General features: G+C 33.9%; 1 protein-coding gene across 4 annotated transcripts in view; it reads right to left on the bottom strand.

The window, feature by feature from the left end:
- Window positions 1-2021: 2021 nt before the first annotated feature.
- The window catches only part of LOC122637072 (E3 ubiquitin-protein ligase Rnf220-like), a 145001-nt gene continuing 134810 nt past the window's right edge, over window positions 2022-12212 (bottom strand). For all 4 annotated transcript variants that reach the window (XM_043828955.1, XM_043828971.1, XM_043828946.1 and 1 more), the window contains 5 exons: window positions 5984-6279; window positions 5297-5567; window positions 4148-4659; window positions 3261-3335; window positions 2022-2443 (listed from right to left, as the gene is read on the bottom strand). In XM_043828955.1, coding sequence (XP_043684890.1) covers window positions 2372-2443; window positions 3261-3335; window positions 4148-4659; window positions 5297-5567; window positions 5984-6279 — 1226 coding nt within the window. In that variant the 3' untranslated portion in view covers window positions 2022-2371. The remainder of the gene's footprint in view (window positions 2444-3260; window positions 3336-4147; window positions 4660-5296; window positions 5568-5983; window positions 6280-12212) is intronic.

The following is a 12212-nucleotide window of genomic DNA, read 5'->3' as shown; positions in this document are numbered from 1 at the left end:
GAGAGAGAGAGAGAGAGAGAGAGAGAGAGAGAGAGAGAGGGAGAGGAGGATATCAAGGATAGAAGGAGATAAGAGACGGATATTAAACGCCCTATCTCTTTTACAGGAGAATCCACAAGCCTTAGGATCTTTGTATTCTCTTTCGCTCTCCGTCTACTTGCGGTTGGATCTTGGCTTCCTTATTTCTCTACTAACTTGATTACTTTGGGAATTTTACTTATGTGAGATGAAAAAGGTACGGTTACTTCGTTTATTCCTTACTTACCTTTTGATACGACCGCAAGAGTTCATTCTTCGCTGGAAATCATTAATATTCTGCTTTACGTCATTTTCAAGAGACGTTTTTAAATGTTCGTATATGACGAACATGAACTTTGAAACGTTATACGAGTTACATGGATGATATCTCCGTTCGGTTTTATCACAGAAAGCGATTATGGTGATTATTCACGTGTAAATAATTTTAAAGCTCGTTTCTCTCAGAGATTATTGGAAATATCATTAGAAAAGAACTTGACTAATTTTAAGAAGAATTTTAAGACGACGTTTATGGCGATCGTTAACATGTAAATAATTGCAATTGAAGTCTTTGAAGAATTATCAGAGATACGATCGAAAAAACTTTATCGCTTTTAGGAGAAATTGTTAACGTGATTGTCGTGTTTGCGCGCATGCAAAATAATTTTAATGATTATGTCTCTGAAAGATTTTATTAGACGTTATTGAAAAAGAAAAAAGAAAATAGAAGTCGAAAGAAAAAACTTGACTGTTTCTGGGAAGAATTTGTAATGATTAATTATGGGAGATAATTGTAACGACACTACATTCCATGATCGTTTTATTATGGATTACAGAACAGCGTTCGGGGAGAAAAGAGGGTAGTTGCTACGCTTTTTCTTCTTTTTCTTTTTCTTCTTCTGTTTCTTCTTCTTTTTCTTTTCTTTCTTCTTCTTCATCTTCTTCTTCTTTTTCTTCTTCTTCTTCTTCTTCGCCGTCATCTTTTCTCATCGTATTTACAGTATAGTCCTCGCGTTTGGCGAGCTAACGATTCGACGATTAGCTAAATGCTTCGTTAATTATTATCGACGATCGCGAAAAAAGTATTAGCGTCGATCGCTTCGTAAAAGAACGAGCTAAAAACTCGATGATTTTTGTTACTTTGAGAAACGAGAACGATCAAGCTTCTTTCTTCTCGATCGTCGATCGGATCGATTCTTTAGGATTAGAACGAGAGTATCGTAAAACGCAAGGTGCGGGCTCGTCGATCGTACGTCTTTCCAAAATGAGGTCCATTTTGAAGGAATTTTTTGTTTAGCAACAAATTGTCTTCGTACATGTGTGTGTGTATGTGTGTGTGCGTGCGCGCGCGCGTGTAGTCTTTCAAAGATAAAATGTGTTTTTACAACATACGCAAACACTTTACTTACTTACGAATTTTTGTTTCTCTACAAATTATAAAAATAAAAAAAAAAAAAAAAGAAAATAAAGTAAAATTGAAAAAATGCAAGAAGAAAAAAGGAAAAGAAAAAACGAGAAGAAAAAGTTCAAAAAATTTCATTCGTATTAAATACGATCGACTTCGTACGTTCGCGATTTTATCGTTGGAAAAAGGAGACGTAGGATCTATTTAAAAATTTGTCGTTCGTCTCGTTCCTCGATTAGATGTATCTCGAAAATGTCGAAATCAAAACGTTCTATCGTAAATCATGTTAAACGGTGCCTTGTGCGCGAAAGGAACGAGACGTAACAAGTCTAATTCACGCCCGTTAATGGCTAAAAGAGTTAATTTACTAATCCTAAAAAGTGCGTTACACTCAGAGAGAGAAAGAGAGAGAGAGAGAGAGAGAGAGAGAGAGAGAGAGAGGAGAGGGAGAGTGAGAGAAATAGAGACAGAGGGAGAGAGAGAGAGAGAGAGAGAGAGGAAAAAGGATACCCTCTCTTTCTCTCTTTAGTCGAAGGTATGATAGAGAAAAAATAACGATCGCGAACGATCGATCTTTCTCCGTGTGTATCCGTGCGTGTACGTTTACGTGAGAGAGTTAATTTATGTTATACATTTATGAATTTACAAGTATTTACACGAAATTTGCGGATACGTTCCGAGGGACGATTCGGTGAAACTTTTATTTCTTTCATCATTTCGTCATCACCGTCGTTCTTCTTGTTCGTTCGTTCTTATTTTTTTTTTCCCCGTTGTTGTTGTTATTTTTCTTTTTTTGGTTTTTCTGTTTTTTTTCTTTTTCTTTTTTTGTTATTCTGTTTCATTTTGTTTGGTATATTGTATTGTATTGTATCGTTTCAGGCGAAGCATAGGACGTTCGTCGATCGGTATAATTCATCATTAGCATTCATCATTCGTACGAGATTTCATTCACATGTAGATCCGTCGTAGATCCGATGGTGAGGTGATCATGTTGCATTGGGGACAGAGCTTTTTCGCACCCTGAGAACAGATAAAGATAAAACTTTATCTTTCAGTTCGTTCGAACGATTATATTTATTTTATTTTTTCGTATATCTATGTATCTATGTATCTATTCTTAATGTATCTAAGTACTTACATAGATATGTATATTTAAAGGTAAATGTTTCTATCTATCTATCCATCTATCTACCTACGTATGTATGTATGTACGTCTCGTATCGAAAATAAGAAGTGAACTGAATCATCATTAAAAGATAAAACGTCCATGAGCGATATAGGTATCCAATTGCTATCGCTGAAGGTCCAAACGGGAACAAGAATAATATAATACTTTAAAAACCATCCGTGGCCATTATGGTAAACGAAAAAGAAACGTTGTGCAAAGTAGCTCCCCCGTTTCTGGCAAGATCTCCAACTTTTTCAATCGTTTTTATTCTTTATAAGCTAAAGGAAGCCAACACGGATTGTCCGGATAAGACTTGTGATTTGAAAAAAGTGGTTCTTCTTCGAAAGTGTATCGTCGAATGGGCTGACGCAATTAGCGGTGCTTCTACGCGCTCTTCTTTTTACGGTTTAACGAGTATCTTACCTACCTACCTACCTACCTACCTACCTACCTACCTACCCACCTACCTACCTACCTACCTACCTACCTACCTAACCGTAGTCTCTTTGGTCAAGAAAATTATTTATTCGATCGTCATCCCTTTCTTCCTATTTTTTTCTTTTTTCCTTTCCTTTCCTTTTCTTTTCTTTTCTTTCTTCCACTACATTTTTCTCTTTTATCCTGGATTATAAGCATTTCGTTCGAACGAAAAGAGAAAGGGAGACTTACCAGCGTGTGTAACCAGCATTGCTCGCAATGCACGTGCCAACAGCATACGGACGTCACTGGTTTCTTATATTGTTCCTGTTGAAGGAAAGAGAAGATAAAATTCTTCGTTAAAGAAATTCCATGTGTGTGTGTGTGTGTATCGATAATTCTTGGAAAGTAAAAGATCTATCCAGAAAGGAAATTAATCTCTCATAGATCTCGTAGATCTCTGTTACATGAAACAATTATTTCAACTTCGATCTCAGCTTCGACTGGTTTTATTCAATTTAGAAAGTAAATAGAAAATCCTGTTCGAGTTGTTAATATCTTAATATTTTTACAAGAACGCGTTACAAGGAAATATCTATAAACAAATTAATTAATTTGTCTGACAAACGTCAAGCTACATTTTCCGATACTTAATTTCTGTCATGATTAATCTCAAACGAGAAACTTACGTTTCACGTGATTTCTAATTCAAGTTAAACGTGTATAATATCAATCTAATTTATCAACGGCGGATTTACACGAGCAGCCGTCGGTAACAATATTAAACGACAAATATATAAACTTATAACATATAATAAATTTCATGTGATATCTCATGATGTTAAATATATAATTTATCTAATATACAATATAACACGTTATACACTTTTTATTTTTATATTTATCATTATAGGATTTCTGTTTTGATCGTAACTTACACGAACGTTTGAAAAACGAGAAAATATATCACGTACTTGATTGATTTACTTTAATGAGAGTTACTTTAATGGTTTTGGAGTTTCCCAAAAATTTTTGACATATCTTCAAGTTTTACGTCTCAAATATTAAATCCGATGTGATATAAATCTTCGTTTATTTCTCCTTGAGAAAATGAAAAAATGAAAAGTTTCGTGACTAACCATGCAAATCAGACACTTGAAAGGTTGACCACGCATCTCAGCTTCGAGTTCTTTGATTCTTCCTCGAAGAGCTTCGACGACAGGAGTTTCGCCATCCCTCCTTGGTGAAGATGAGACGTTTTCATCGAGTTCGTTTTGTTGGCCAGGAATAGGCGTCGATGAGCTTGTTGTGGTCGTGGTACCTGGTTCCGGCTTGACCTCGAGCAACCCTTGCGTCAGCTGATCGGAATGAGGAGTATGGGGTGCGTTTGGTGATATTACCGCTTCTCTAAGTGCGTCCCTCTCCTTTTGTTCCCTCGGTGTACCGTCGATCCTTGGAGCGATTACATCAGCCTCGGAATATTGTGCCGGTCCAAATTCCGCTACATCGTCGCCATCGACGACCAAGTCTACGTCTTCTTCGTCTTGTTGATTTCCACCATCTCCACCACCACCACCACCCCCACCTCCTCCTCCTCCTCCGCCACCGCCACCGGAACCACGATTGCTCGAGGATGTTGCCAAACCAGCGGCTAATTCGATCATTTTTCATATATATAAGTATCATTTTTTTTTCTTTTGTTCTTGTTATTTTTAATCGACGATAAGTAAAATCGAAAATCTACTTCATAATTATAAAGTAATTAAGTTATATTAGTTCACTTGTCTATTTAACTTAAATAAGCGAACTAATAATTTCTAGTTTATATTATTATGGTTATATAAGTTATATTAATGTTTATAGTTATATTAGTATAAATTATATTGGTCAAGTTAAATATAATAAGTAAAATGTAAGTATTAATTAAAGGTCAGATATTTTATTGCCGACTGTATCGGCCAAATCTATTTTTGTACGTATAGGTACTATTAAACTTTTGATATTTATTTATTTTTTTCTTCTGTTAATTTATAGACGTTATTAAGAACGAGAAAAGAAAAAAAGACAACAAATTATCCGTCATTTTATTGATAAAACAGTCGATTATTTCTAGTCTCGAGAATTATTTGATATAATTAAATTTACTTCTCGAATTTTATTATTTTCGCTATAATTATTTCGAGATAATACGGATAACGTATTTGAAATATCTCGTTGTATTTTTTCGTAATACGGTAATAGTGATTTCCTAGAGTAAAAAATTAAACGATTAGAGAAGAAAAACTCACCAGAAAATCCACCAACGAGCATTGACGTTGCCCGAACTCTTCTTTGACCTGCCCATTCATATTCTTCGAAGGTTTCCGCGTCGCCCTCAACATCCACTTCTTCTTCATCGAGATTCGAGTGTTGACCTGCTGGATTACCATTGTTGTGCTTGTTCAAACAACGTTCAACATGCTGATTCAATTCTTCCGGAGTACCAGACAGTCTCTCGCTGCAAACTGGACACGTTGGCTCGTCCGCTTTTCTTTTTCTATTCTTCACGCGAATCCTGGCCTAATAATGACGGAATAAAAAACTAATTAATCCTCAAATTACATACCTATGTGCAATAAATTTTATTTCTCATTCAATTTAATAAAAAAGAATTAAAAATTTAACTACCACGTTCTCTCTAAACATTTACTCTCTTAATAGTAAAATTAAAAAAAAAAAAAAAGAAAAGAATAAAAAAGCATAGAAGTAAATCTGATTACTGAATAAAATGAAAAAAAAAAAAAAAACACACACACACACACCCACATTTACTTAATAGCTACATTCTTTTCAAACAAACGTTTCTTAAACAAAAACAAAAAAAGAAATGAATAAATAAATCATACACGTTTTTTTCTTTTTGTCGATTAAAAAATTGTTTCTTTTTTTTTCTCTTTCTATTTCATAGATCAAGCGATTATATTTCAATAATTGACCTGTCTATTCGCCTTGATTCTTTTATAGGTCTCCCATCTACCCTGAGGTGTCTGATGAGGTGTTCCATGTGGTGGACCCTCGGCTGCTGACGGAGCATGTAACATCGGTCCATGTGGATGATCTTGAGGATGAACTGGTGGTAAAGTAGACCTGGGTGGTCGTGGTCGCGACGAAGCTGACGAGATTTTATAAAGTCGATCGAGTTCCTGAGCAAAATGTTGCTCGAGTTCCTGCGGTCTCACTGTAACGCCACACACTGGACAACACGACGGATCCGAAGGGAATTTCTTTTTACCTTTGGACAGAAAAAAAAAGAAAAAAAAAAAAATAGAAAAATAGAAGGAAATGTAAGGGATTAAAACGTCTTATCATTTGATTTCAACAGCGAAACTTTCAACTTAGATCTATGATCTAACTAAGTACTTACTTTATTTACGTATCTATATACATACATACATACATACATACATACATAGATACATATGTATATCTTTTTAAACTAAAACATTCTATCGCGGTATACGCGAGATCAGCAGATGCGAGATATCAAGCGAGAGTAACGTACGGATTTGTTTGCCCTCGTTTATTTGACGACCCACGTGGAATTTTGGTTGGAAAAGTAAAGTAAACAAAAAATCTTTCTCTCCGCTTGGATCTTGTAAAAGAGAAATCGAGGCCTCTAAAAATATTTCATAGGCGTTCACTCGATCGGAGAATAAAAATAAGCCGTGTTCAAAAGAAAAAGAATAATAATGATTATTACTACATATTATTCTCTTACTAATACTTTCTCTCAATCGAATACGATCGATCTTTTCTTTTTTTATTGTTTTATCGATCTAATTATCGAAAAAAGAAGGATACAACAAAATGGATAAAAGAACGTCGTAAATATATATATACACAATTAATACAATATATATATACACATATATACATATTAACACAAAATGTAATAATGCGTGTATATATATATATATATATATATATATATATATACATAAAAATCGTAAACACGCGTAAGTAAGTACTTACATACACGTACATAACTTTTATCCAAAACGTAAACAAAGAATCCTGAAGACGCTTGCTTGTTTTTATAACTCGACCTTCGGCTACAGCGTAGAGAGCGAAGAGAGAGAAAGAGAGAATAAGAGAGAGAGAGAGAGAGAGAGATAAAGAAAGAAATAAGGGAGAGAGTAACTCTCGGTCGTTCAGTCGACGGATAACATTCGGTGTGAGTCAAGCTCGTCTTCGTGAAGGAGTCGAGACACCATAAGAAGAAAGGAAGGAAGAGAAGAAAGGAAGTAAGAGAAGAAAGGAAGGGAAGAAAGGATGAGAGAGAACCTTTTGTCGAAATAAACCATTGGCTTGCGTAAGCATACTTTTCATTGTTTCGACCATAACATGATAACACGAGCGATGCGATACACTTTTTAATTTTTATTTATAAGTTTATATATTTGAAGAAGGTTAGGACTAGACATCTCGATTTTTATCATATCGTCACAGTCGACGTTTATTTAGATCACGTCAGTATGGTATTCGTTCAAGTATTTCTGTTCATCTTCTTCCTCATCCTCTTCTTCATTATTTCATCTTTCTTTTCTTTTCGATACCGATACGCCATTTTATATCCGTAAAACCATACGTTATTTTATATATAAGTTAACATTTATATGTACATAAAAATTTAATACCTACATATATGTATATACACACGCATACATATATATATATAAATTATTTTATATATATATATATATATATATATATATATATACATCAATATGTTATTATTCATAAGTTTTATATATACGCATTATTACGTATTATTTAATATAAGCTAATATATTAGAGATAAACAACTTTGACCTTATCACAAGTCGACGTTTATTTCTATTACGTCAGTATGGTATTCGTTAAAGTATTTTTATCCTTGTCCTTCCTCATCTATCTCGAATATTTCCTATCTCTTTTTTTTTTACGCAAACTTTCTCGTCAGTCTATCTTTCTTCTCTTTTCTTTTTTTTTTCTCCACCATCTCCTCCTCCTCCTCCTCTTCCTCCCCCTCCTCCCCTTTCTTTCTTCTACATTTCCTTCTTTTTCTTCGTCCATTTTCCCTCTCTGTTCTTCTCTTCTTTCCTCTTTGTCCTCTTTGTCCTCTAAACTCGCTTACCAGCATATCCTTGTTTCCTTTCCTTCGTTTCCCCATTCAATTAGATACACCGGGCAAATTTATGTACGTGCCTTCGTACTCGATATTCCTTTCTTCTTTCCTTTATTGAACGAGACACCCTCTCCACTTTAGTATCATCCCCCGTTGCAGTCGTATGGAGTTCGATCGGAAATAATCATGAGAAAAGTATGCCGTACTTTTAGAAAACGATCTTCTCTCGATTAGATTCTTTTCTCATTCTCTCTCTCTTTATGTTTTTATCGTTTCATTTATTCTCATATTTGTGTTTATTTATTTTCTTTATATATATATATATACGTATACACACATACTATACATCTTCTAATTATCTATATATTATCTGTATATGTACAATATTCTAAAAATATAATATATTATATATATTATATTAATAATATTAATAAAACGTAATATTATAGATAACTTATTTATAATATATAATATATATATATATATTCTTCGTATTTCATCTTTCAATAATATCATCGTATTTATATCATTTTAATCAGTGTAAACCGAACTTTAGAATTCCGAATATTAGAATAAGCGAATATATTTATCGATTTACCAAAAAGAAAAATACATTTTAAGTATGCGACATTATGTACTTGAGAAGAAAATAACCTCGTCTATTATCACGAAAGATATCCTACAACCGTTATCATCTACTGAACGAAGATACGACTTCTTCTTCTTCTTTTTTTTCGAGGGTCGACATAATTAACGGAAGAGGAGAAGGGTCATCTTCTTTTAAGGGGTTGAAAATAAGGAGTGAAAAGGAGGGAGTAGCAGGTGGCTAAGCCGCAGCCATAGTTCCTTATTTCTTTTCTTTTTTTTTCTTTATATTCCTCTCTCTCTCTCTCTCTCTTCTTCTTCTTCTTCTTCTTCTTCTTTTTCTTCTTTCTCCCTTTTTCGTCCTTCATTTTTCTCTTGTCTTTTTATTTCTTTTCTTCACCTGCCGAAGAAGAACCTTCCCCCACTTAAACTTCCTTTTTTCTTTTCCCTGTCTTATCTCAACGTGCCGTGAACATAACCACGCTATCATTTACACTTAGCTCTGTTGAAAGATAGATAGATAGAGTGAGAGAGAGAGAGAGAGAGAGAGAGAGAGAGAGAAAAATAGAGAGAGAGAGAGAGAGAGAGAGAGAGAGAAACGAAAAGGACAACGTGTTGGCGTTAGCGAGCAAAGAGATAGAGCGGTCGACGCGTATCTTTAATTAAAAAGAGGGCCGTCGGGACGCCTACCGACCATCTCCGGAACGAACGAAATAAAAAAGGCGAAAACTCGTCGAGCTACTATCTCGATATTAAAAGAAACAACCTTGTCCTTTCATGGTAGCTACGTGGGTGCGAGCTTCCTCTTTTCTTCTTTTCTCAAACGAGGGAATGCGTTTTTCTATTATAAGGATATTACGAATATATCATATTTATTTTTTATTTGTTTTCGGTATTTACATAAATAATCATAGGTATTAATAAAAACAGCAGAGAGAGAAAAAAAGAAAAAGAAATAACATTATTTCCATGGCGTCGTTCTTTTAGCGTAAAAATTGTAAATAAGTAATGTTTACATCGATGGGAAAAATGAAGAAACGATTTCTTTTTTTTTTTCTTTTCTATACGCGTATTACGTTTCTTTTTTTATCTATACGCATACACATCCTTATACATCTCGTATGAAATAATCGTAGTTAATAATGAAAGAAAATATGTTTTTATTTCGTAATGTTATGGAACAAAAATTGTAAATAAATAACGTTTAGATTTACGAAGAAATAACAAAGGATTATTTTTCTATACTACGTATGCTACGAATATATTCTGTTCATTGTTTTATATTTCGTATTCTCATAAATAATCGCAATTATTAATAATAATAAAGAATGAATTTAATTTTTGGATTTTTTGGACGCGCAAAAATGTGTGTGCGATGTTTAAACTGACGAAAAAATTATTAAGGGTTAATAAAATAAAGATCGATAGCTTAAAAGAAGGGTGAGTTTTTCGTCAAATTTGTTTCCGACCGACGGAAGTCCTTCTGAAAGAGATTAAGCGTCGCTTTACCAGCAGGTTTCCGGTCACGCTTTGCGAAAAAACGATAGAGGGGAGATAAGACGGCTGCAACGATGATGGCTTCATCGAGGACGTAAGTACATATGACTTGTCTGAGAGATAACGAGTTTTACTTTTATCGACCTATCATTAATAATACTTGTTAAGCTGTTAAAAGAGAGTTGAATTACGTTTTATATATATATATATATATATACATACGATGAATTAAAAAACATTAGAAACTTAGAATTAAGAAAATAAACATATTTAATTCGTATAAAACGAATTTTTATTACGCCTCTAAGAAAATAAAAATTGTTATATTAATTATTATTAGAACACGAACACGTACTTAAATATTGAACAAATTTTATTAATTTTAAGAGTTTAGAATTTTTGTGTCAACTTTTATCAAATCTTTCTTTTTTTTTTTTTATAAAAGGCAGTCAGATAAGAACATTGGCGAATTTTCCGAAGCTATTGTTTCATTTAAGGATTTAAAAATTTTACATTGATTTTATTAGATTTTTTCTTTTTTTTTTTTTTTTTTTAATAAAACGAAGATAGATAAGAGTATCGTCAAATTTTGCGTCAGACCTTAGCGTTCTTTTTACTGGAAGCTTTCGATATACATATGTATATATAAGTAGGTATATATACATACAAAGAAGAAAGTAGAAGGGGGTGGAGTTTTAACGGTAACACCGAAAGTCGTCGTCGCTCCGTAGAATGGCGAACGAGAGACATTTGGCTGCAATTCGAGCTCCGCCTTTCCGGGTTTATGGCCTCGATTTGGATTCCTGGCGCATCGGCCGCCATGTGAATGCCTCTTTGATTTAATAGAGAACATCAACGCGAACTCGAAGGGCGAGAGAAGGGAGAAGAGAGAGAAAGAGAAAGAGAAAGAAAAAGAAAGAGAGAGAGAGAGAGAGACTTGGCTGGTTGGGGTCGCAGGAAAGGGGTGAATCCTGATTTCTAACTCGATGGGATGCTCGACTGAAAAGAGAGAATTTTATCGTCCGAATCATATAAAAATTCACTACTATCCTCTTTTATTTTCTTTTATTTTCTTTTATTTTAATTTAAAATATTTTCATCCTTCTGAAATAAGAAAATAAGAAAATTTATATTAGGTTACTTATGCGTTATATTACTTTATTTTTCTTTTTCCTCGCGTTAACCGATTCTCTACAGAAAGTTAACCCTTATCTCTTCATGTATATTCATTCGACATGTTTAGATATATATCTAACTTCCTTTGTTGTATAAAATATAAAGGAATGAAAATTATCGCGTCGGTTAGCTCGTAAAACGTACAAGATATCTACATACGTATATCGTTAACATTGACCCTTCTTTTTAGTAAAGTCTTGTTAGTAAAAATAAACCGGTATAATATTTTTTTCGATTTCATTCGTCGCTATCGTCGTACTCATATAACCATAACAAATTCTACACGAAGAAAGAGAAAAAGAAACAAAAAAAAAAAGAAAAAAAACTATAAAAGAATCACATTTCATAAGATATACAAAAAAGAAGTACGGTATACTTAAGAATATACCGTATAAATACCTACCTACGTATCTAGATCCACCTAATTATTGAATTTATGTATCAACTTAAGTCTTTAAATTACATTTAGCAGTTATTCGTAAAGATAGACGTAAGATTTGATAACTTCCTAACGAATACGTCTTTTTGGAATCGACACTCAACCGATATCTACGTGGAAGACCATAATCCGAATGGAGCAATTAGTAGAGGCGGCATAATTAGTACGTATCGATGTTGGAAGTACGGTGGTTAGGAACGTATGATGCTCGTAACGGCGGCACCCTACCCACGTATAATCCGGTTTTAATTAAATAAGTGCCTTCCACACCACGAGCGGTTGGTCCGTGGCTCCCTGGAGGACCTTCCACCCTTCCGTACTCTCTCTCTCTCTCTCTCTCTCTCTCTCTCTCTCTCTCTCT

This window comes from Vespula pensylvanica, chromosome 1 (genome assembly GCF_014466175.1).
Source record: "Vespula pensylvanica isolate Volc-1 chromosome 1, ASM1446617v1, whole genome shotgun sequence".
NCBI lineage: Eukaryota > Metazoa > Arthropoda > Insecta > Hymenoptera > Vespidae > Vespula > Vespula pensylvanica.
Note: the sequence above shows the minus strand (reverse complement) of the source record. Positions and strands in the feature narration are given on the sequence as shown.